Genomic DNA, 23,604 nt, shown 5'->3' on the forward strand with positions numbered 1-23,604 from the left:
GGGGGCCTTTCTCACTTAACGGAAACCTGCATCGGCTACCACCAAGACAGTGTGCAATTCATGAAACTCGAGAGTCGAGACCTTGAGCAGCTAAGAGTTCTGAAATTCAAGATAGTAGTCGTATGTGTCATTACGAGCGTTGCATCTCTGCGAGCGAAGGATACGGCGCAAGTGAGATCGCCCATGCTCAGGCCGCACGGACCTCATGCGACCCTACTTAAGACCATTCGAGGCTGCAGCTTCTAACAAGCTATCACTGGATGTCAACATCCATTAATCCCCGATAGTCTAGTGGTGAGGATATCTGCTTGTCATTGAAACTTCAACGATTCGCAGGGGACCGGGGTTCAATTCCCCGTCGAGGAGTAATCTTTTGCTTTTTGGCTAGATGAGCTATATCGCTAGGCTTTTGATGCTCTGGAGATCGTTTTCAGTACATTTTGGAATGCTTCCGCTCGATTGGAGTGGTGCAACAAGAAGTTGAATGCCATGGAAGTAGGTCAGTATGGCCTGTCTCATAACATCGTTCGTACATGCACGGTTTTCCCACTAGCCATCGCATGTCGAACTCGAGAAGAAACTACTTTCGGGATCCGGAGAAGTACGAATGAAAACACATATATGTTGTCGAATTACACAACAAGCTAAGTTGGTGGTTACGAGGATGTCCTTCTGTCGGGAGTCAGTTGGTGCGCATCCCACCGGAACCGAGGTCGAACAGAGTCAACGGATAATCAAGATAGCCAAGCTCCCCATCATCGGCTGAAAAGATGAGATCATTTCTTTACCCGTGCTGACCAATTTTCCAGACGAAATGACTGGGAGTAAGAAGAAAGGATGTACGATCGTTGCCCACTTCCTGTGGTTGGAACAGCATGGTCTGACAGACGCGGGCCTCAAGCCGTCGAGGATAGTTTAAGCTTGTTCCTGGTGACTGAAGGGGTCATGTGTTTGTCTCCTGCAGTCAGCCACGAGTTCAGTAGACTACTCAGGCGTTGATGGCCATGAACCTTGGCGCACCAGCACGATGTGGTTGGTTCTTTCGACCTCGTCGAATCTCGCTACGACGCGAATAAGTGTGATGGCAACGCGCAGACTTCAACAAGCGCTGCGCATATCCATAAGATGTATGTATGTATTACAAACTGTTACGGGCTAGACCCGATTAGTAGATCCGAGCCTCAGCCCGGATACTACTACGGCTCACCGCGCCGCTTCTATAGAGGTCCTACTTAAACGCTTTTCCTTTATAGAACCTCTATAGAACCTCCGCTCTAAAAACCTCTATTCTTTAATTTAAATTCTATATATTAAAATCCCCCTAATATAGACTTATATAAACTAAACTCTTAATATATCTAAGCTCCTCTTTTTATTTATTTTATTATTAATTATATTATATAATAAAAGTAAATATAACTATTAATGTACTACTAAGCGCTTAGCTAGCGGGAGCTATAATATAGACCTAGGAATAGATTATTTAGGGCCTATAAAAGCTAATAAAAACCTAGAGGTAAAGTAAAATAAAAAAAGCGGCGGATATAATAAAATAAAAATACGAATATAAAAAGTCTAACGAGATTTTATAGCTACTATAAAAGTAGCTTTAATAAATAAATAGACCCCCTATACTTTTTATTAAAAAACCCGACCTCTATAAAACCCCCGCTAGTTTAAAAACGCCTTTTAATAACGGAGCCCCTTATAAAAAACCCTTATTAAACCTAGCGAAGTTCTTAAGTAATAAAAACGAATATAATATTTAAAAAGCCTAAATATATAATAAGCTCGTTATTAATATACTATTTTACTATACTAATAAAAAACGGAGATACTTTATTTTTTTATACTTTACCCCTCGGGTTTAAAAAATAATAAACTAGTTTTATTATAAAAAAAAAAAAAATAGGAAACGAGGGTCTAACGAACTCTTCGTATACCTTTTATAAATATATAATAACCTTTATTAAGCTAGGAACGCCCTTAACGAACTATTAATAATAATTATAAAAAAAGGTAAAAAGTTTATAATATTTTTACCCCGATTTAAAAAAACTCTAATTAACGCTAGAAACTAAAAATAGCCCGCAGACGTTACGATTTAATACTTTACTTATACTTTAGCTTTATAATTAAAAGAATATATAATCGCTACGCTTTAAAATAAGTCGTTATATACCGGCTTTTTCTATAACGTCTAGGTAATAACTAGTAATATAAAAGGCTATAACTTTAACTAGTATAACCTTTAGATTCTAATATAAAAAGGATATTATATAATAAAAGAACGCGTTAATAATAATAGAAATATAATTATAATTAAAGCTATAAAGGCTATAAAGCCTAAATAAAAAGCGAAGCTATTAATAAAGCTAAAGACTTAGTACTATTTTAATTATAATAAAGTTAAATATATTATAAAGAACTATAAATAAAAACGAGAAGCCCGCGTAGCTTAAGCGATGCTTATAGAGCACTATATAAAAAAAATAAACTTAAATAATAATAAATATTATTTAAAAAAAAAATAGCTTTAGTATAAAATCGGGTACTGGAGCCTATAGATAAAGAACGAATAAAATAAAAGTTATTTAATTAATAACGGATTATAAGCGGGCTTTTAGCACTATTTACTACAAAGATTAATAAAATATATAAAATTTTAACGCTAATAAACTATAGATATAATATATATTTTATAATAAACTCCTAACTAGCCCGCCGTTTTCGCTTCCTATATATAAATAGAACGAAGTATAGATTTTATAGATTTATAAATAAATCCGCTTAAATTACGATTAAAAAGGTCGTTACTTTTAACCTCGAGATTAATAGTTATATAAAGAAAGTATATATATATATCGTTAAAGGCCTAGATATAGACGTATTTTTTAAAAAACCCTAAATAGAATAGAACCGCGTCGTATATAATATAGTTAAATAATAAATTTAGTATAAAAAGGGCGGAATAAAAGCGTACTTTAATAAATAAAAAAAAGGCGCTATAATATAAAAGATCTATAAAATACAAAGCCTAAGAGCCCCCTCTTTTATTACTTTATATTATAAAATCGCTATAAAAAAAAGCACCGGCTAAATAAATACGCTATAAGGATCTAAATAATTAGCCTTATTAACATTAATAAAGCCCTAAAACTAAAAAGTAAGACTAACTACTTCTCTTAACTACTATAATAAATAAAAGAAAAATACAGCGACCTCTTTAAACTATTTAAAACATATCCCTTTTTACTAGCTCGGCTAAAAATTAACTTTATAATTAACCTCGAATAGTAATTTAATAAATAAAAAGCGCCCCTCCTTTAGGGCCCCCTCTATTTTATATTTTATAAAGAGCTATTAATATTACGTAATACCCTTAAAGACCTACTTAATAAAAGCTTTATTTAAATTAGTAGTTTCTTTACTAAAGCCCCCGTTCTTTTTATTAAAAAACTAGGGGGCGGCCTATACTTTTATTATAATTATAAAATATTAAACATAATTATATAAAAAGACTATTACCCCTTATTATTAATTAATAAAACTTTTTAAAAAGTTAGTTTAGTAAAGTAGTTTATAAAACTAGACGTCGTAGCGGCCTTTTATAAGATTAAAGTAATTAAAAGGTATTAAAAAAAGACTGCTTTTTAGATATAGTACGGCCTTTTTAAATAAATAGTTTATTTATTCGGCCTAACTAGGGTACTTACTATATTTTAAAAGTATATAAACTAAACCTTAAAGGAATTCCTTAATAACTTCGCTTCTATATATATAGATAATATATTAATATATTTAAATAGATTAAAAGCGGACTATAAAAAAAAAGTATAATAAATATTATATACCCTCGTAGTAGCGGGCCTTAATCTCGACCTAACTAAAAACGAGTTCTCTATCTAAACTATAAAATATATTAAATTTATTTTTAAAATAAAATAAAGGATTATATACGACTTAAAAAAAATACGCACTATTTATAAATAACTTATATTTAAAATAATAAAAAAAGTTAAAAACTTCCTTAGCTTTACTAACTATTACTGCGTATTTATATATAACTACTCTACTATTATTAAACCTTTTAACGCCCTAATTAAAAAAGGGGCGCTATTTAAATAAATAGCTAAACAAAACGCTACCTTCGAGACGCTTAAAGAGCGTTTTATATCCGCGCCCTTATTTCAAAGCTTTAACCCTAATTTAATAATAATTATCGAGACTAATTACTTTAAATTTATATTTAGAGGCTCCTTTATATAGGAGGATCTATTAAATATATATTAATTAATCGCTTTTTATTTATAAAAGCTTACGCCCGCTTAGTATAACTACTTAATTTATAATAAAAAGCTCCTCGCTATAATATTTTATTTAAATATATAAAACGTAGAGCTATAGAGCTCCCGCGGATTTAAAGTTATTACGGATTATAAAAGGTTAAAATATTTTATATAAAAATAGAAGCTAACTAAGCGCTAAAGCTATTAAATAAAATAACTTTTATAATACTATTTTAAAATCGAATACTACTTAGGCCGTTTATTAACTACCCTAGACGCGCTCTTTAAATATAAATAAAACGCCCTAACTAACTAAAATAATAAAAAAGAGAAGGGAAAGATTATTTAAGTAATTCTTAACTTTACTTAGCTAGTAACTAGCGCGGTCCGCCGAATTAAAACTATAAAAGTACCCGAGCTACCCGAAACTAATATCTTTATAAATAATATAAAGCTCTAGTAATAATAAAATAAAATAAAAATAAAAAATAAATAATATTTTAAAATATATAAGATAGTATCGAGCAGAGCTAAGGCGCTCCCCCTTAAATTAAACCTTAAATTATAAATCGTAAAATATAATATTAACGTACTTTTAAAACTAATTTAATAAAAAAAACTATAAGTCTTTAAATATAAAGACCTAGACTATAACGATAATACACTCTAAATAAAAATAATTTAATATTACTATAAATCTCTAATAACGAACTACTTTAGTAAAAACGCTACTATAGTTATTTTATCTAAGTAGTTCTACTAGCCAGGCTAGTCTAGCGTAATAAAGAGGTTTATTTAAAATTATAATATTTATAAAAAGAGTATTATATAATAATAAACTAAACGTAGCCTCTTATAGCCTTTTATAGTATTAGAACGGATAAAAAGCGACTTAATAATAAACTTTATTATTAACCTCCCCCTATTATTAAAAAACAGCGCCCAGTTTTTATAAATAATAATTAACCGCTTTATAAAATCCGTTATTTTTAAACCGATAATATTTATAGAGGTAAAGGCCTACGTAAACCGCTTTATTAATTACTACTTCTAATTCTATAAAATACCTCGGTCTATTATAAACGATCGTAATAGTAATTAAACTAATAAGTTTTAATACCGATTCTATATAAAAGTAGGGATAAAGTAGTACCTAAATACCGCTTTTTATTTATAGACCGATAGGTTAACTAAACGATTTAACTAGGAAATTAAAATAATTTTATAACGTATAATCGTATATACCTAAGATAATTAAAAAGACTAGCTATTAATTACTTAACTAAACTTTAATAACTAAATAACTTTAATAATAGAGCTTTTACTTTTCTTTATAAAGTATAGGTATAACGTTAAGCCCTTAAAGATTTAAGAAAGCGTATTAAAAGCAGTAAACGAGCGGGAAATAAAAGCCGATTTTATAATATAAAAACTTATAAAAATAACGAAGTTCGCTTAAGCCGCTATAGCCGCTTTATAAAAATAAATAGAGCGCTTAATTAATAGATAAAGAGCATTAATAAAGCGCTTCGAAATCGGTAATAAAATATAGCTATATATAGGTAATTATAAATCTCCTAGACCTAATAAAAAATTAAATTAACTATATTATAAATATAAAATAATTAAAGTTATAAAACCCACTATTATATAGTTTAACGTACTTAATAATATTTACCCCTATTTTTATATTAATATATTACGGCGTATAATAAATAACCCTTTATTAAGTTAATAGCGGACGAACAAAAGGCCCCTTCTAATTAAAAAAAACGACGGGGATTATTAATTAATTAAAAAAATATTTATAGCATAATAAAAACGTATAAACCGTAGATAGTAAAGGAAAGTCCTCGTTAAATAAAAGGGCTATTAAAAGCTAATATAAAAACCCCTATCTTTATTCCGTTTAATAGACGCCCTAAAAGAGTTCGAACTATACTATAGGCCTATTAAAAAGTTTAATAACGACCCGAGCTATTAAAATAGAATTAAAAAGCGCTAAAAGCCTATAGTAATTATATAAATTACGATAATAAAAAAAAAATAGGTATTAAATAAAAGGTAAAAAAGTAACTAAGTTAAAGCTTATAAACTAAAAGACTATTTAGCCCCGTAAAGCATAATATAAAACTAATAATAATACTATAAATATAAAAAAGGGCTGCTTAAGGTCTAAAGACCGAGGGCCGGCTACCCTTCCCGGCCTAAATAAAGGGAAGCTAATAATAAGCTACGGCCTAGAAACGGATTAATTATAAAGAAAGAGAATATAAAAGAAGTACCTATAGTAATATAAAAAGAAATAAAGGCCTAATAATACTCGTTAATAATATAAGCCTCTTTTATAATAAAAAAGGCTACGCCCTTAATAATAAAAGTAATAATAAAAGCGGTAATAAAAGTTATATAAGTAGGGGTTACGTTAATAAGGGTCGCGCAGGGGGCAAGTATTTTAATAATAAAGGAGGTAGTTATAGCGCGGGCGTTATAATAAACGCGGGCCTCTTTATTTTTAACCTTAATTTAAATAATAGCGGCGATATATAAATAGCTAAAGGTATTTATAAAGTCCTTATATTAATAATAAAAAAAGAATAGTTAGCGATATATAAATAACGGATATCGAGCGGACGTATAACGGCTTTAAAAGCAGGGTCGCCCGTAATAAAGGTTAATAGCTAATAGTACTCTTTAACTACTTAAAAGAACTCTATTTAAATAGCCTTAATAGCGTCGTTAAGCTAAAAATAATAAATTAATAATTATAAAATAAATAAAAAATAATAGTAATAAATATATAGGGTCGTAATAACGGTTAGCTTTATTATTAATATAAATAATATAGTAAATAATACCTCTAGCTTTATAACGAATTAATAACTTATAAATAAATAAATAACGGCGGCTTAGTATATAGAGGTAGTCGTAGTAGTTAACGCTAATTAAAGTATCGCTACCTTTAGTTAGCGCTTATATATAAAAGAAGTAGGGGACCTTATATAGGGCGCCTAGTATAGGAGCCTTTTTAAGCTTATACTCTTTTTTTTTTTCCTCTTCCTTTTTTTTTTTTTTATTTTTTTTATTAAACGTTAGCTAAATATAAAGTTAACGGACTTTATAAATAAAAAACGGATACGCCGCGTAGGTTTAATATATTATTTAAATATCTAACTCGTCCTTAAAAAAATAAACGGATAATAGCTCGGAATTAAAACTAAACTTTAATTCTTTATTATTTATATTACCCTCGTTATTAAATAAAGTAACGGGCTCGGTAAGTATAGTAGTAGCGGCGGGCTAATTAATAGGGATAAATTATTAAAACGTTAATAATAAATAAAAAGCTAAAAAGCCGCGGAGTAGTAATATATAAAAAATATAGTAGCGGCGATATATAAAATATTTATTTAACTATTTCCTAAATTAAAAAAAGGTTTTTAAATATATATAGGCGCGTAAGCGTAAAGAAAAGATTATATATATAAAAAACGATAGCGGGGACGGCGGGTTTATTAAAAATTAGATTTCTATAATAAATTAATAAAATTTAAATAATAAAAGCGCAAAAATAAATAAATTAGAGTATTTATAAATCGTTATATAAAGGTTAAAAAGAAAAAGCTTTTTATAAAGGGGGGGGGCTTAATAGAAATTAATAAAAAGGACTACGGGTAGCTAACTAGCGAATTAAAATAAAGCGGTTAATTACCCGGGGTATTTATAATTAAAAAATAAATTAATAATAGATTTACTTTAAAAATAAAATAGGGGGGTATATATTATAAACTAGACCCGATTAATAAATCCGAGCCTTAGCCCGGATATTACTACGGCTCACTACGCCGCTTTTATAGAGGTCCTATTTAAATACTTTTCTTTTATAAAACCTCTATAGAACCTCCGCTCTAAAAACCTCTACTCCTTAGCTTAGATTCTATATATTAAAATCCCCCTAATATAGACTTACGTAGGCTAGACTCTTAATATAAACTGACTCTCGTAGTTGTATACACAGCGGCGAGCCGCTCATGATTAATATTGCAATGGACACATTGTGCGGCGCATGTCTTGCTCATTAATCCCATTATTCCCCAAAATTTGCCTCATTCGCCAAGACGGAACAAAGGCAACCCCTCCTTTTCTAATAGCGGATCGTGGGCCCGCAGGCTCCGAAAGCCCACCTCGCGTTTGTTCCAGTCTGAGACGCGTTTCCTCGATGAACCCGCTCTTGCAGAGGAAATGAGATCCAGCAGAAGGAAAATACGCTGGATCCCTATTTCCCATCTCCTGTTGTTAATAAGTTATCAAAATCCTGATTCACCTTTGATGAAGCCGATCCGAACGACATTGGCAAAGCTCCGCGTCCAGTGCCAAACGAGTCTCCTGCTGCTTCCGCCCGTAGGCTCATCCATCATGCATCTTTCCAATTTCCCATCCTGCGGCTCCTGCGGGGACTTTGGTTGTTCGAACCGGGGGAGAAAGGAAACAAGCAGCGAACCGCTGTCGTAGAGGATGTTGAGATTGCGGCGCGGGCGACCTTTCGGAAGTCATGACATGAGCGACGGCCGGATCGGTGCAAGTGCATCACGGTGAGAGTCAGACTGAGTCGTTTGCTTTGTTGAATTAGGTTGACGCCACGCGCACCATGCCGCAAAGGAGCTGGTGAGAAGCCGGCCGTCATGATTTGGGAAGCTGGCTCGTCTGGAAGTAGGAACACACCTAAAATTACCTGGAATATCGCGGGATGGCGCCTGAAGGTTGAAATTGAGTAGGATTCAGGAACCATTCAGGAACTGGGACTGGTCGTGGGGAAAAGGAGTTCCTGGCGCAGCAACGCACGCCCAATCGAAGCCCCTGCCGACTTTTCGGGCGCCCAATAGACTGGGAACAGATGAACTTGTGAAGCAGTCAGCCGTCCGGTTTGGGCCAGCAATTCCCCCTTTTCCCCTCAAAACACCAACGGACAAACCACACCAGAAAGTGGTGAACCAAGCAGCCACCAGAGGCCGAGCAGCAAAGCCGGGCTAAACTGTGCCGCAAACTGCTTAATTGCTCTCGCTTAGGTTGACGCTACATGAGGCCACTCTAACCGCTCCAAGAAGTACCATCCGTGCCACGGTCCTGTCTTGAGTGACATGCCCGCCATCGTGAACCGCCCAACTGGCACCGACAACCCCCTTGCGAGGAAGAATCTCTGACTCTCTCCATGTAGGCGGCTTGCCAACGCCGAGGCGCGCCGTGGACGATAATACGAACTTGCCTTTTGCCTTGGGCCCTTGGCTCCGCGTCGTTCGATGGAGATTTCACGGCCGAGAGGATCCGGGGTTGACTCCACCCCTTTTGCGGCGCGGACACAGCTGATGCCTATGGGCAATTTCCCGAATCCTCGACCTCCCAAAGAGCACATAATGGCCGCGATGCCCCCCCTAAACTCGCACCGGACTCTCAGGTTTTCCCTCTTGCTCCCTCACCGATCCCAGTCACTCTTTTAATACTATCCGGATCCGAAAAAAACTCCACCGAAAATGCGTTACTTCTCCGTTGCCCTCGCCCTCGCGGCCCCTCTGGTTTCCGCCATCGAGTTCACCAGCCCCTCGGCCAACTCCACCGTTGCCAAGGGCAAGAGCTACGAGCTGTCGTGGAACACGGTCGATACGGACCCTTCGACCTTCAGCGTCTTCCTCGTCAACTTTGTCAACTGGCCTCCTTCCTACGTCCTCTTGGCCCAGGACCTCGAGACCGCCGCCGGCTCTGCCTCCATCGACGTTCCCTGCTCCACCCTCAACTCTGACGGTTACCAATTGTGAGACATTCTCTTTCTTTTGTTAAGTGTCCTGTCTCTGGCTCTTACGCCTTTTTTCATTTTTCTTCTTCTCTCTTGTCGAGTTGTCTTGACTCTTGACCATTTGCGATCTCGAATTCCCATTTCTACCCCTGAACTGTGCCCCGATTAGCCTGTTCCGGGGCAGGGGTCAGAATCTGACGAGTCATGCACTGCAACGGTCATTTTAAATGAAGAGCGGAGTGAACCACTCCAAAACAAAAAGAAAGAAAACAGGGGGTCAAATCAGATTGATGCGAAGGGGAGAGGTAATTTTGTGGCTAACCCGCAATTCAAACACACAGCAACGCCATCAACGGCACCAACGTCTACGTGATCTACGCGCAGACGCCCAAGTTCTCCGTCACCGGATCCGACTGCACCGATCCCACCACGCTGCCCCCGGCTTCGCCCTCCACCTGCGCGCCGCCGAGCACCGTCACTGTCACGGTGAGCAAGACCCTTTCCAAGAACTCCACCGCGACGGCGACGGGCGGTTTCTCGGCGGCCCAGAGCAGCTTCATCACGACCACCGCCGCCGTCCCGGCCACCACTCCCGATGCCCCCGTCTTCCATGGCACATGTCCTGACACCATTGGCTGGGCCTCAGACTACCATCACCCCGTAACTCTCACCAAGCCCCCTCACCACCCCGAGGCCACCGGCGCTCCCTACCCGACCGGCTCCTTCAGCGCCAAGCATGACGAGGAGGTGACTACCATTTACCGTACCACTTACCTGCCTTTGGAGTTGGCCCCGACTGGTGCTTGCAAATGTTAGAGTAATCTAACGTGACAATTACACTGACAAGACTCTCCACGACTGACTAACAAACGGCCTTAATGTGAAGTTTGTGGTCGCAACCGGGGAACGGAAAACCAGGAGGAAAATCGGGGTTTTGCAGCTTGCGTTGTCTCCTTTGAGACAAAAAACTTTCTTGGACGTTGGTGGTTTGGCGTAATACTTTTTTGGGCAGAAGACAAAAAATGGAACTGAGGTTACGAAATGAAGGCCGATATTCGAAATCACTTCAATACCCTCTCCCCTTGAAGCCCCATCTCATCCACATCAAGCCTATCACGTCTCCCTTTTCTCTTTGTGTCCGCGCTTTACTTTAATGTCTAAATGTCTCATGACAACCAGAAAAAAAGATACCATCAAATCAAGAAATATTGGTCTCGTTGAACGTGATTCCAGACCCGTGACTGCACTGCAAGTCCGGAAACTTGCGAGAGTTGCAAAACAGAGAAACAACAAGCAACTCTGGCAACGCCAATAATAGCCCACGCTGCCGCAGCTCCGTGACGCCAAGCCGTGCCGAGATGGTGGAGACGGTACCACTTGCGGCGCCGTCCGATGTCACTCAAAACCGATCCCACCTCATGCGCGCCAGCCATACCGTGCCGGCCTGGTCAGTGTTTGGCGATGGTTCTAGCCACATCCTCCAACTTGACAAGCGTTGTAATAGCATCTCTCCCCTGGATCTTGCCTACTTTTTGTCTTCCCACTGCGGTTGCAGGGTTTCCTCCATACCCGGCAAGTTGGATCGGCGTACAACACGCCTAAAGTTGAAGGTTTTGAAAGAGATCCCCCCTCGTAGGGCCCGAGCACCCAAGGCGAGTCCCTGTTGCACCAGTAGATAGAGCTTCATGCGGCTCTACTGTCTAGGGCTCTCTCTCGATACCACGTTCAACGGCCCGGGTTCACGTCCACGTCACCCTGCCAAACACGGGGCCGGTAGAACTAGCTAGCCTAGTCCAAAGTAAGCATGTTCTTGTATTGCGGACACTGGGGAAACGCACTTCTGACGACATCCGATTCCATATGTCGTTCCCTTATTGTCGTTCCTCTTCTGGGTGATGTGTGGGACTGTAAGTGACCGGTTCCCTCATTTTCTCTTTACCCCGGACTGTTCACCACTTCATCTCGTCTGTCACTTGGTTCGTGGTTATTGTTGTTCTTCTTGTCTTTTTCCATTTGCATAGAATTGAGGCTTGATGCTTCGTGGCTTACTCTTTTAATTCTTTTCATTACATTCTTTGCTGCTGCGCAGCCCTATCTTCGCACTTAGTAAACTTCTCTTTCTTGTATTTCCTTGATTCGTCCTATAAAAGATGCGTTTCTCGTCCATGGTGGCCGTCGCCCTCTTGGCGCTTGGCGAGACTGGGCTCTGTGATCGCCAAGAAGGGCAGTCAAAGTTGTTCTCTGTAAGCCATCCTGTCCAAGCACTTCAGTACTACCAAGGGATCAGACCATATCTTGGTATCATTCGCACTTCTTTCATTGCGGTCTCTAACATGGCTCTTCACCATAGGGTAGCGTCGCCGGCCGCGCCGCGGTCCTCGTAAGACAGGAAGTCGAGAAGCCCACCGTTGAAAAGAGACAAATCAGCTTCGAAAACGGAGGCATCAGCATCGGTGGCGCTGGAGGCCTTCAACTCGGCGGCAAGGGCAAAGGGAAAGGCAACGGCAACGGCCAGGCCGCGGCAGGTCAACCCGGCACCAATGTCGCCGGCAACCGGACCGCCAACAACAACGCCGGCCTGACCATCGGCGGCATCAATCTCGGAGGCGGCAACGTCGGGACCACTGGGGGCAAGGGCAACAACGGAGGAACCGGGAACGGCGCATTGGACGCGTTCCTGAACGCGGCCAACGGCAAGAAGAAGAACAACGGCACTGCTAATGCTGGCGAGGGAGCCGCTGCGCCGGGTAAGGCTGCTGGCGGTGAGGGACAGAAGGCTGGTGCAGGTGCTGCTGCCGGTGGTGGAAAGTAGAAGGGTGAGGGCGGCCCTGGTGCTAACCCCGGTGAAGCTGCCAAGGCTGAGCAGGGACTCGGAGCGAACCCTGGTGAGGCCGCAAAGGCCAATGAAGCTGCGAAGGAAGCTCAGCAAAAGGGTGCTGGCGCCGGGCTCGGAGAGGCTAAGCCGGCTGGCGAGGCTCCGCCTGCGAATGCTGCCGAGGGAGCCAAACCTGCCGAAGGAGCCGCACCTGCTGAGGGCGCGAAACCTTCGGAGGGAGCAAAGCCTGCCGAAGGAGCTGCTGAGGGACAGCCCAAGGCAGTGAAGGAATCCGAGCAGTTCAAGGACAATGCCGGCATCACTCTCGGTACTGATGGCCAAGCTCAGAACAGTAAGTTCTCAGCATCATACAAACCAAAGCCGTTGATGGCTAACAGTAGACACTAGTTGGGGGGAATCTTGGTATTACGAAGGGTAGCGACGGCAGCACATCTGTCGGCGGCAAGTCTGGTAAGACGTCTCATTCCCACCTTTTGTTAATGACCCCTTTACTGACTATCATCACGTCAGGTATCAACATCAGCCCTGGTGGTGCTCAAAGACAAGGCAAGGGCAAGGGTAACGGCCAGCAGCAAGCTACGCCGCCGCCTGCCGAGGGACAACCGGCTGCCCAGCCTCCAGTTGCTGCTCCGGAGGCTCAGCCTGCGACGCCTGCCGCCCCGCCTGCTGCTCCCGCTGCTGAAGCGTGAGGGGTCTCTATGAGGTTATATAGCACTCTGTCACGGACAAGAAATAAGAATGAGTAGCTTACTTCAGAAGGTAAACAGTGCAATGCTTGACTTGTTGAAGATTATCTAAACAGATAGGCAGAGTCGCGAGGGCTATCTCCTTGTCCGCCATCGCATCGCAACAACATCCCATGCCTCCTATTGCAGCTCTTTTAGTACAAAGAGGAAGATATCCTTCTGCCTACTAGCTAAAGTACTCGTGTATGCCAACCCGTCTGAATCGCGACCAACACTTGGATACCCCGTCTGTGACGTCGGAGTTACTCCCGCGGCGACTTCAAGTAGAAGTCGCAGAAGCTTGAGACTCGCCGACCTTACGGCATTCGCAGTCAGCAGGGCAATTGGGCGCACTCAAGGTGCGCAAGCGAACGCCTTTCTCGGTGAGAAGTATCTCAAAGACCGCCTTCCGAATTTCGCAGTCCCAAGCGTACACCTTAGTGCCCTTCTCCTTGAAGATGTTGTTGTAGAGATTACTGTAGGTTTTCTTGTGCATGATCATCCAGTCAGCCAAGTCCTCGTAGTCGGTGCGGCGAAGAGGGACGATGCCGGCGTGCTTGGCGGGATGGGGACGGGACGGGCCAAAGATGGGAGTCATCGCATAGGCCAAGTGAAGCTCCTCGAGGTTGGGAAGCACCATGGCAGCGTGAACGTGCTTGTCCAAGTCCTGGGGGAGCATGATTTTGAACTTCTGGATGCATTCCATGAACTGGAGTCCCTCGGGAGTAGGCAGATGGAGCGCCATTCCGAGGAAGTCGGCGTAACGCTCGAGGACTTCAATATGTCCGCCCAGGAATACAAAAGCCACGACGAAATCGTCGATGGACGGAAGGACCCAGGCCGTCATGATGAATCCAACAGCCATTCCAGCCGGGCTCATCTTGGCTCTGGGGAGGCGGCGGTATGTCTGATGGACGAGGGCGCGGGACTTTTGGTTCAGCTGAGATGCCATGCGGATGCGAGAGAATCGTCGCTTCATGGCTTTGATGTGGTTGAGGTCGCTCATGTTCATGTCGGTAAGGACGAGCTTCGAAGCCGTGTCCTGCTTGTATGCGATGCCCCAGTTCAACCCCTGCTCCTTGGACGAGGCGTCGTTGATGAGGGCGTCAATGATGAGCAGGACGATGTCCATGGACAGAGAAGCTGGTCCGGTCTTGCCAGGAGGAGTAGGCTGGAGACCCTTTGACAGGGAAATGGGCTTAGGGGACTGGGTCCTGGGAGCCCGCGTGCCTTGACGGCCCTTGTTGTGCTTGTTGTTGTGAGGCATGATTCGGGTTCCGGGCATGAGAGGGATGGATTGTCGAGAAAGGTTCGCGTGTCAAGTTGATGGAATCTGGAGTAATATGAATTAGCTCGAGCTGAGATGAGGGAATCAAATGGTCTTCTCACTGATTTCTCGCTGGATCTACCTTTGCGACAGGAGCAAACGGGTGATAGTCATGTAGATGGATGGGAGGAAGAGACTCAATCTTTCCTCCTAGAAAAAGTGGGCAACGTAGAGAAGAAGAACTTCGTGTGCGGAAGTAGTAGAAACTATGAGAGGAAGAAAGATCGAGATCCTCCATATACCGTGGTGAGTGAGAGTTCAAGTGAGACAACCTATGAAATCAGGCAGGCCGCAGGTGAAGCTGCAGAGTAGTTCACCGCCCTGCCACCTAACGAGAAAGGTCCGTTTGGACGCACTCAATTCAGATATCTGCCTCAGACGGAAGCGCTCCTATAAAACAAAGCTTATGACGTCCCGTCGCTTCCTTTTGCTCTTTTGAGTCTTGTTTGTTCCTGCCTGTTTTGACTGAGACCATTGGTGCCTTCCGCTTTTCAACCGCGTTGGCCGTAACTTCCTATCCGACAAGTTGACGCCTTTCTGAGAAGTTGTTACCTGATCTAACTATCATGTGACTGAGATATGTAGGTAGGTAGGGACATCGGGGAGGAAAGTGCTGCTCATAACTCACCTGCCTTACCTTGCCTAGGTACTTACTCTACACCACCGCAGGGCCGCCTTGAGCTCTTCAAAAACTCCCACCCACATCAACTGATAGATATCCTCCTGATCTTCTCTTCTCTTTGAAAGCTGCCGTCCACAACTTCGTCCCAGAATCTTGGATCCATGTCTGGGTGCCATTTATCTGACCAAATCACGGGCAGTAGTCGAGACGTCGAACAACTTGACCTCTTCCCAAGCACGGTGGGAAGAATTGAGCATACATGTCTTCTCGTCCCTACATTGCTGACTTCCGTTGTTGATACCAGGACAAGCTTTCCGGGTCGTCTCATACCAGTCACTACCTCATTAGCACACCCGCGACCAGACACCATCAACATGGGCGCTGCCGACGAAGATGTCAATGCGCTCAGCACTGCGGAGACCAAAACCGGCGCAAAGACTCATCTGCCCGCACTCAATGGAGCTTCAAAGCTGCCTTACGAGCTTGTCCTCGACGTCATGAATCATGCCATTCTCCAAGCTGAGAGGAACGATTTTCCGTAATTAAGTTGGGAGATGGAGAGAAACGACAGTCAAGCGTTCGGCGTCTCATTTGGTTTTCATAGACACCGACCTGAATTTTCCTGATGCTCTACAAAGTCGGTTCAATAGTACTCGCAGTCTACTTCACATCAATCGGAAGGTAAGATCCATGGTCCTTGGCAAATTCTACTTTTTGTGCTCACAGGCGCAAGAAGAGAAAGGTATCTGCAACTTTGTCTTAATCAATCCGAAGAAAAATCAATTTTAGGTTGTCGACAACGATGCGTGGAGTGCTGTGGGGCATCCTCGTGCGGCACTCAAACCACTTGTCGAGCGCATGAGCAAAGTCTACGTTGGGAACGGCAGCTTCTTTACGCCAATCAACTTCGATGATGTTGAAATCTTAAAGTCTCTCCCCAGTCTTCGTCGGGTCGACCTAGACATTGGAAGAAAGGGATATCTGGAGTGGGGTCAAGAGGACGGACTGGTTGAATTGGAAGTCGGATCCGGTGACTGGAAAATCTATGCAGAATTATTTCCGGATCTTCCAGACTGGGCAGAAAACCACGAGTCTACCTTTCCTACAATATAGCGGCCATTCAAAGACAGAGGAATCGGCCTCCTGGGTTGGCCAATAGAACAAAATTGGGCCGAAGATATCTGGGAGGTGAACAAAGAGGTCTGGCTCAACACTTCTTCAGAAGGCATTTGCATGAATGTCTGCGAGGGCTTATGGTACTACTAGGTACTTGTGACTGGGTCCATTGTGAGAAAGGTTGAAACTACTCAGGCTATTCAAGAAGTCACCTGAGAGTAGGTAGTCAGTCGGTGGTTATTGGTCAGCGATGATCCTGAAGGAGCTTGGAGACCTTTGCCCGCTGACGAAGACGTCGGGCTAGGTCATCATCCAAGCCTTCAGGATAGGGATATCGCACTGGTGGGTCTTGATTCTTTATTGAGTTTCTTCCTGTCAGGCAAGCTCAACAGGGTGTACAAAGAATTCCAGTTCATTTCGCTTCAATTAGAGCACATCAAGGTTTTTGCAGTTCTCACCGTTCTCAAATTATAGGCACTTGACGCTCTGAATGAACCTGGGCGACTTGAGAAATTCAATTCGAAATGGTGGAAACTAACCTAAAATCGCGGTCTGAACTGCTGTAATATCCCCGCTGTGGGCCACATTCAGACAACAGTAAACGTCAAGTTGCCAGTCGGAGACTTCAACTTGCTTTACGTAGCATGAAAGTCACTAAACTCTCAGTAAAATCCTCAGTTCTATGGTGGTATGCTGGGTGCTGCTGTTGCTACGTGGCCTGGTCCCTCCCATGAACAGCAATATCATGAATGGTGTTTATCGTGCGTGAAATCAGCGATTCGGGAACTTGCGGCTTATCCAACGTCACTGGCATGATCTTAAACTTTCGCTGTTAAATGGTTGGCCCTGATTCATCCACTGAGCGTTGTATGAAAATTTGGCGGTCTTCCCAGTTGTTTAGACCGGAGAATGACGGCCCTCCAGCTGACCTATTAGGTTCATTTAGAGACGAAAGGTATCATGGAGTCGTGGAAGACTCAGTTGTCAGGTACATCTTGGGATGATGGATGATGGGCCCTGAGATCCTCTGACAAACCAGAATTGTCTGGCTCGACATCGAACATGGGATTACTTAGACTATCGCCTCATCAGTGGAGCACTATGGGCGTAGAAGGTATTGCAGTTCAAACTTTGGCAACCTACACATGTTATCTTGTCTGGAAGCCCAGATCTTCGGTATTGCTTGTGCTTTGGTTCAGGAAACAGCGTATCTTTCAGTCATAAGGCATCAGCAGTTGTCGAATGGACTCTGCCGCCTGCCGACTGCTCTCGTTTTGGTCATTTGTATACTAGGTTGCACTCGGGTCGCGCCGTTCGGTAACTGAAGTCATCGTTATGCGTCGAGCTTTGGGAAGCGCTCTGTAGCTTCTGTGTCCTTCGGTGACTACTTGAGGCTGGAGTCCGGAAGTCGAAGTGCTGCTGCGTGGGTTCGGTTCCTTAGGAAATTGCACCGAGCTTTGGATCTCAAATGATAAAGGCGTGCAAGCGGTTCAGCCAGTAACAAAATAAACAAAACAAGCTCGCAGTCGCAATACCAATGGTTGCATGTCGTCAAAGTGTGATGATGGTGCTCCTTGGAGTTGGCAAGAGAAATGACGGGCTTGGTTAGATGGTGCCATGCCAAGTGCGACAATCTACTAACGCATGCCGGGTAATGCTATTCCGCGACCATGGCGAGAGCATCCCAGCATCAAGGGGTCGGATTTCTGCTTTTTCGTGTGGACACGGTCTTTCGAAGAATCGTCTGCCTTTCATATGCTATCCAAGGCGAATCGAATAAAACAAAGACTGGAAAAATGGATAGCTTCGACTCGACATTGGAAGATGGAAAGTTTTCTGACCACAGCAATAAAGAAAGAGATTCACGACCTCCAAGATGACTTTCGACCAACCTCCATGTTTGATGCCCCTGAATGAGAAGGGCACATGCTCGTCATCTGAGGCGCTACACGATTCACGAAGCCTGCCAGACGGAAACGAGACCTGGCAGGACTCCAGCAGGTTGCAGCAGCTATCGCAGCCTTAGTAACTATCATATATGATACATCAGTTGGCCAGGATACTTACTCATGAACAGCACATCATGAAATCAAAGACCAAGGTTTGGAAAGAGATCGCGATGTTATTCTGCAGGCTACAAGGACGAGGTGTTGTTGTGATCCCTCCAATCAGGTGTGTTGCGGACCTGCGGGGTGGATCCCTCCGCAGTCCCGCTCTCTTCAACCTCCTGTCCATCTACCGAGTACCAAGAAATCCGAGAACCTTCATCGGTTCAGCTCCATGGGTGTTGCAACTGTCGTTTGCCTATCTGGGCGGACCTGAGTACCCCGCAAGCCGGTATTGACCTATAGCGCGGGAGACATCCGTTGAACGTGGTTCCATCACTTGGCCGCGCACCAAAAGCGAATGGCACTAAGCCGGGTCCTGAGATGTCTCGTCTCGTGGATTCTGGAGTGTTCCGGTAGCACAGCTAGAACAAAAGCGTTGGCGCCCGAGCGTTTGGTCTGAACCAAGACGCGATAACAATCGCTCTAAAGAAGAGGGCTAGAAACCACATATGTGATCACAGGCTCGCACTAACACCAAAGCACCGATGGACACGACGTGTCAGTGTTCCTCTTCATATTACGAACTAAAGTTCCAACGCCTTTGGGGCGGGCTTGTTCACTAATTACAAGCCAATCGTTTACTGTACATTATCTAACATGGATATCGTGGTGTTTTGTCTCGCCGAACCAAGCCCTACGCCATCCTCGAGATCTCAAACGTAGTCTTGACATGAATATTTCCCGTATTACTGCGAATTTCCTCGTCCGAACGCTTAGCTGAAACAGACACGTCATGTAGGCTCTTCATGATGCGCTCCTCGCTGTCGTTATCAATCTCGGTCCAACCCATATTCGCCGAACGGCCATCCTTGGTCAGCTTATCGAGACGATGACTGCTACTCTTCGCGCCAATCGTGACAATGTGATTAGCTGACTCTTGGCCGCCCGTCTTGGAGCGGTTCTTTGACGTGCGGGATCGCACGGCCGAAGCGTTTTTGGCGATCCAAGGACCCAGGACCGGGGCGTTGACGGCTAGGATTGCGACGAACTGTCGGGGTGGGAAAAAGCCGGGGTCAGTGGGGGTGAACGAGAACGAAATCAGAGTTTGCCGGATCGGAAAGGGAAAGGGGGGGGGGGGAGGGGAAGGTAAATTGGATGAGGAACGTGGGCCTTACTGTTTCTCTGATGGACCAAATGGTGCCCAGGTTGATCGACTTTGCATCCTGCAGGCAGAGGATGCACCTGAGAAGCGTGGCAATGATGATGAAGATGCCTGTGCAGAGCCACAGAGAGCAAATGATTTTCCTAGTCATTATTAGCACTTACTCCAAAGTTCAGTTTGCTGCTGAGTTGACTTACTTAGCCATTGGCATCTGTACAGACCATAGCAACGGTATGGGGATATAAAGAATCATCATGTCGGTTCTATCTCTGTGTCAGAACCTTTTCCACGAGGCACAGGACTCTAAAGTGCCACTGGAAAGACATACGCAACGTTGGTAATTGCCAGTGCAATGTAGTTGGGAATGTTCAGCGCACAGGCGTCTGTATCCGTAAGTCAACCTGAGGTCCCTCAAAATCGAGCCAGGAGAGAAACGAACCGCCAGGGTATGGATAAATCTGCCAGTTCCTGTGTACTGGCATGCACTTCGTCATGATAACCAGCACTGTAGCGACGTAACATAGAACACACGCTCCAGCAGTTATCTTCACCATCTTTTGCTGCTGCAAGTTAAGTCTATTCACAACGTCAGCTAAACTTCCACAAGTAGAAGGACTAGTCGATGAATCGTACGTGAGTCTCATGTAGAGGAAAAGCATGCATGCTTTCAAGCACCAGATCAGGGTAACGTAGAGAACCCATCCCGCCAGGAGGCATTTGCTCCCAATGACAATTGACTGTTTTTGTTGGTCCGAAAGCGTCAGAGCAATCGCATCGCTCATTCCGGTGATGCTACCATATCGACCTGCAGCGGAGGAAAAGAAAGTTAGATTTCGATCCGATCTCGCGAAGTAAGGGGGGCTGTCAACGAAATCCTCACCGATCATCTCAAGCATCAACAACTCGCCCTAGAAACCCAAGGGTCAGCTCCAAACTCTATCTTCGAAGCGGTCGTGCGCTAAGTGCTGGAACCCTTACCGTCCAGAACAACACCGCGATGGCCGCGAAATAATCATCTCCTTCCCAATTGGTCCCAACGAGTCTCGTCCGATAGACTATGCGTATCAGGAGCACGAGCAAGCCGATGGCATACTCGGTCCAAGCCTCGACTTGGAACGGCGTCGCCATGGTGTGTGCTGGTGCTGGTGGTGGGGGAGTGCCCGGGTGGGAAGATGCGGGCTATGCAGTTGCGGTGGTCTCTCGTCCGCAAGTTTCGCCCCTCACCTCTGCAATGTGATGTGGCCTCCCTTTTCAACCCAGGAAGCAAAAAGCTTCTGCTGGGGCCAGGCATGAATTATACAAAATTCCCGCTGTCCAAATCCAGTCATGCCCAAGGCGCGTGTTTGCCAGTTCTGGGATCTTGGAAGCAGAAAAACACTGTAGAACCAGGGGGTCAAACTAGGACCTTGTGGTGCCATGTTGACACTTTGAGTTGCATTCCGACATCCTGCCGTGAGAAAAGGGGGCCTTTCGAACAGAATCCCCATCCGTACCTGAATCGTGAAAGTCGTCTTTGGAGGACTAGTGTTGGGGCTCGCAATATAGATCTGCGCCTGTCTTTGCAATTCTGAGGCTGCAGCTGGCTGGGAAGCCTAAGGCCGTCCTTCTGCCCACCGCGGGTGGAGTTTGCACGTTTGGTGGAACGTTAGTCGGGATGTCAATAGTTTGCGACCCCTGCGAGAGGGACCTTTCCGAGTGCTGCCCAAGACGTGACGCGCAGTCATATCTATCATGCGTTTGCCGTCCCGCTGAAGAATGTCTCTTTGTTATTTCCTGTTGCGGAGACGTCTCGGTGCGCCATCTATTTAGCGTAAAGTCAGTGCCCGGGGAAGCCAACCGTCTCTTTCTTAGCTCACTACTGTCCTCGTGGACGCGAGACATTGGATTGAGAGCCATATGGGATAGTCATGCGGAATTGGGTTGAGGGCAAACAAGACAGAAATGGCTTGCAATCGTCAAGATAACGAGTCGGATCTTCCGACATGCTGGTTCGTCCCATGATGCAACAACGATTCGAAACTATGCCAGGTCGGTATTGGGAGCCGCAACTAAGGTTGTAGGGAGAGAACCCATCAATCCCCAGGACTTGATCGTTTAGGAAACGACACGGCCTTTCCCGACTGCTTCTCGTCAAGCATCCCTGTACTTACATCTCAGCATCGCATTTCAACTTGATCCTAGACCATCTTCCCAAGATGCGGCCTTGTTCCTCCGCTTCTTGGTATCTGTCAGGTCCCTGGCTCCTTGGTGTGGCTTAAAAGCATAGTCCCCCGACTTTCTCTCCTCGGCCTGCTGCTCTCTACCCCCCCTTGTCACCAATCCCATTACCCGTATTACGCAAGATGCTTGTCTCCGCAATCCCAGAGCACCTCCAGCAGTGCCCCCGAAAGATCGCTGCCAAGACACCACCTGGCTTTCAACCTCCTTTCCCAGCTTATAGCGCCAGCTTCCCCAAGGACACGAAAGACCTCGTCTTCGCTGTTATCGGTGCCCAGTACACCTCTCAAGCTAACGCAGATGGCGCCGCCGTCGCGCAGTTGACCAAGTTCACCACCTCCAAGGCCGTCGAGGCCGAGGCCCGCCCTCAGTTCGCCGAGTGGGCCTCCGTCACCGACAACAAGGGCTACTACAACGTTGCTCACCTGGCATACTGGCCCAGCAAGATAGCCTATGAGAAATGGGCCATCGACTCAGGGTTTCAACAATGGTGGGAGGAGCTCGACGCTGCGTCAAACAGCAACGGATGGTTCCTAGAGATCTTCTTTCCGACGATCGACCGATTCGAGACGGTGTTTTCCAACAACGAAGTGCCCGAGGGTGCCGCACACATGAGAGAATGTGTCAGGGGCCCGATTCAGGAGCATGTGTACTGGGGTAGCATGCGAGATCGCATGGCTGCTGCTCAGGATGACGAACTCGCTGGAGAGAAAGTTGAACGACCGGCGACGACAAACCACACCAACGGTACCAACGACACCAACGGCACGGAAGCCAATGGGCACACAACATCATCACCTCGCAGAGTCAAACTCGGTGGCAAGCGCAATTTGGCCATTATTCGCTCTGGCCAAGACTGGTCTGACACGCTGCCCGAGGAGCGCGAGCTCTATCTCAACACTATGCACCCTGTCCTAATCAAGGGAATGAACTTCCTGCGTGATCAAGGAGAGGAAGTTGGTTGCCACAGTTGCCGGTTCATGGATCTGATTGATCCCGTGACCGGCAAGGCCGATAAGGATCGCACCTTTGGACTGGCGTTCTTCGATGAGCTGAGCTCACTAGAGGGATGGGCTAAGCAACACTCGACGCATTTGGAGATCTTTGGAGGCTTCTTGCAGTATGCAAAGAAGCTGGAGAATAACGTATCGCTCCGTCTTTTCCACGAGGTGCTGGTGCTTAAACCTGAGCAGCAACTGTTTGAATACGTTGGCTGCCACCCAGGCACTGGTTTGCTGGCTATAGTTTAGTCGCACAATAGAGTCGAGATACCAAGCGTTGATTCAAGATACAAGTGCCATTATTCCAGTCTCGGCGGGTGCTACGGGTGACGTAGCGGTCATGGGAATGCGTGCTGCCATAATGCTGAATCTGATGTCTGAGACTCACACTATGCCTCTAGGAGCTTTCCTGAATCAAGTTAGGTTGATGTAGCTCTCTCGGGTGAGGTGTCCTCCCTTATCGTGCGGATGTC

At 44.4% G+C, this 23,604-nt stretch overlaps 6 protein-coding genes and 1 non-coding gene across 7 annotated transcripts; 5 read left to right on the top strand and 2 right to left on the bottom strand.

The window, feature by feature from the left end:
- Positions 1–277: 277 nt before the first annotated feature.
- On the top strand, positions 278–366 carry BDZ83DRAFT_t319. The gene has a single exon. It is a non-coding gene; the product is annotated as a tRNA-Asp (tRNA).
- A 9,451-nt stretch (positions 367–9,817) lies between these two features.
- BDZ83DRAFT_657961 (Ser-Thr-rich glycosyl-phosphatidyl-inositol-anchored membrane family-domain-containing protein) lies at positions 9,818–10,893 on the top strand (the record flags this gene model as incomplete). The annotated part of the gene is made up of 2 exons (XM_060510996.1): positions 9,818–10,095; positions 10,419–10,893. 2 exons carry the CDS (start codon positions 9,818–9,820, stop codon positions 10,891–10,893), a joined length of 753 nt encoding a protein of 250 aa, XP_060357765.1.
- Positions 10,894–12,227: 1,334 nt separating this feature from the next.
- On the top strand, positions 12,228–13,602 carry BDZ83DRAFT_736100 (uncharacterized protein; the record flags this gene model as incomplete). The annotated part of the gene is made up of 5 exons (XM_060512985.1): positions 12,228–12,320; positions 12,428–12,878; positions 12,927–13,244; positions 13,301–13,363; positions 13,424–13,602. 5 exons carry the CDS (start codon positions 12,228–12,230, stop codon positions 13,600–13,602), a joined length of 1,104 nt encoding a protein of 367 aa, XP_060357766.1.
- Positions 13,603–13,918: 316 nt separating this feature from the next.
- On the bottom strand, positions 13,919–14,905 carry BDZ83DRAFT_770536 (uncharacterized protein; the record flags this gene model as incomplete). The annotated part of the gene is made up of 1 exon (XM_060515348.1): positions 13,919–14,905. The coding sequence occupies one exon, from the start codon at positions 14,903–14,905 to the stop codon at positions 13,919–13,921; it is 987 nt and encodes a 328-aa protein (XP_060357767.1).
- A 1,056-nt stretch (positions 14,906–15,961) lies between these two features.
- BDZ83DRAFT_657964 (uncharacterized protein) lies at positions 15,962–16,700 on the top strand (the record flags this gene model as incomplete). The annotated part of the gene is made up of 3 exons (XM_060510997.1): positions 15,962–16,125; positions 16,238–16,268; positions 16,377–16,700. The coding sequence occupies 3 exons, from the start codon at positions 15,962–15,964 to the stop codon at positions 16,698–16,700; spliced, it is 519 nt and encodes a 172-aa protein (XP_060357768.1).
- A 2,579-nt stretch (positions 16,701–19,279) lies between these two features.
- BDZ83DRAFT_745680 (uncharacterized protein) lies at positions 19,280–21,041 on the bottom strand (the record flags this gene model as incomplete). Its single annotated transcript, XM_060513192.1, has 9 exons — positions 19,280–19,370; positions 19,540–19,799; positions 19,927–20,056; positions 20,111–20,176; positions 20,242–20,296; positions 20,353–20,489; positions 20,547–20,718; positions 20,794–20,821; positions 20,892–21,041. The coding sequence occupies 9 exons, from the start codon at positions 21,039–21,041 to the stop codon at positions 19,280–19,282; spliced, it is 1,089 nt and encodes a 362-aa protein (XP_060357769.1).
- Positions 21,042–22,255: 1,214 nt separating this feature from the next.
- BDZ83DRAFT_713324 (phenylacetaldoxime dehydratase) lies at positions 22,256–23,382 on the top strand (the record flags this gene model as incomplete). The annotated part of the gene is made up of 1 exon (XM_060511631.1): positions 22,256–23,382. The coding sequence occupies one exon, from the start codon at positions 22,256–22,258 to the stop codon at positions 23,378–23,380; it is 1,125 nt and encodes a 374-aa protein (XP_060357770.1).
- Between the last annotated feature and the right edge of the window lie 222 nt (positions 23,383–23,604).

The sequence above is a fragment of the Colletotrichum acutatum genome (assembly GCF_030867785.1).
Source record: "Colletotrichum acutatum strain CBS 112980 chromosome Unknown BDZ83scaffold_230, whole genome shotgun sequence".
Classification (NCBI taxonomy): domain Eukaryota; kingdom Fungi; phylum Ascomycota; class Sordariomycetes; order Glomerellales; family Glomerellaceae; genus Colletotrichum; species Colletotrichum acutatum.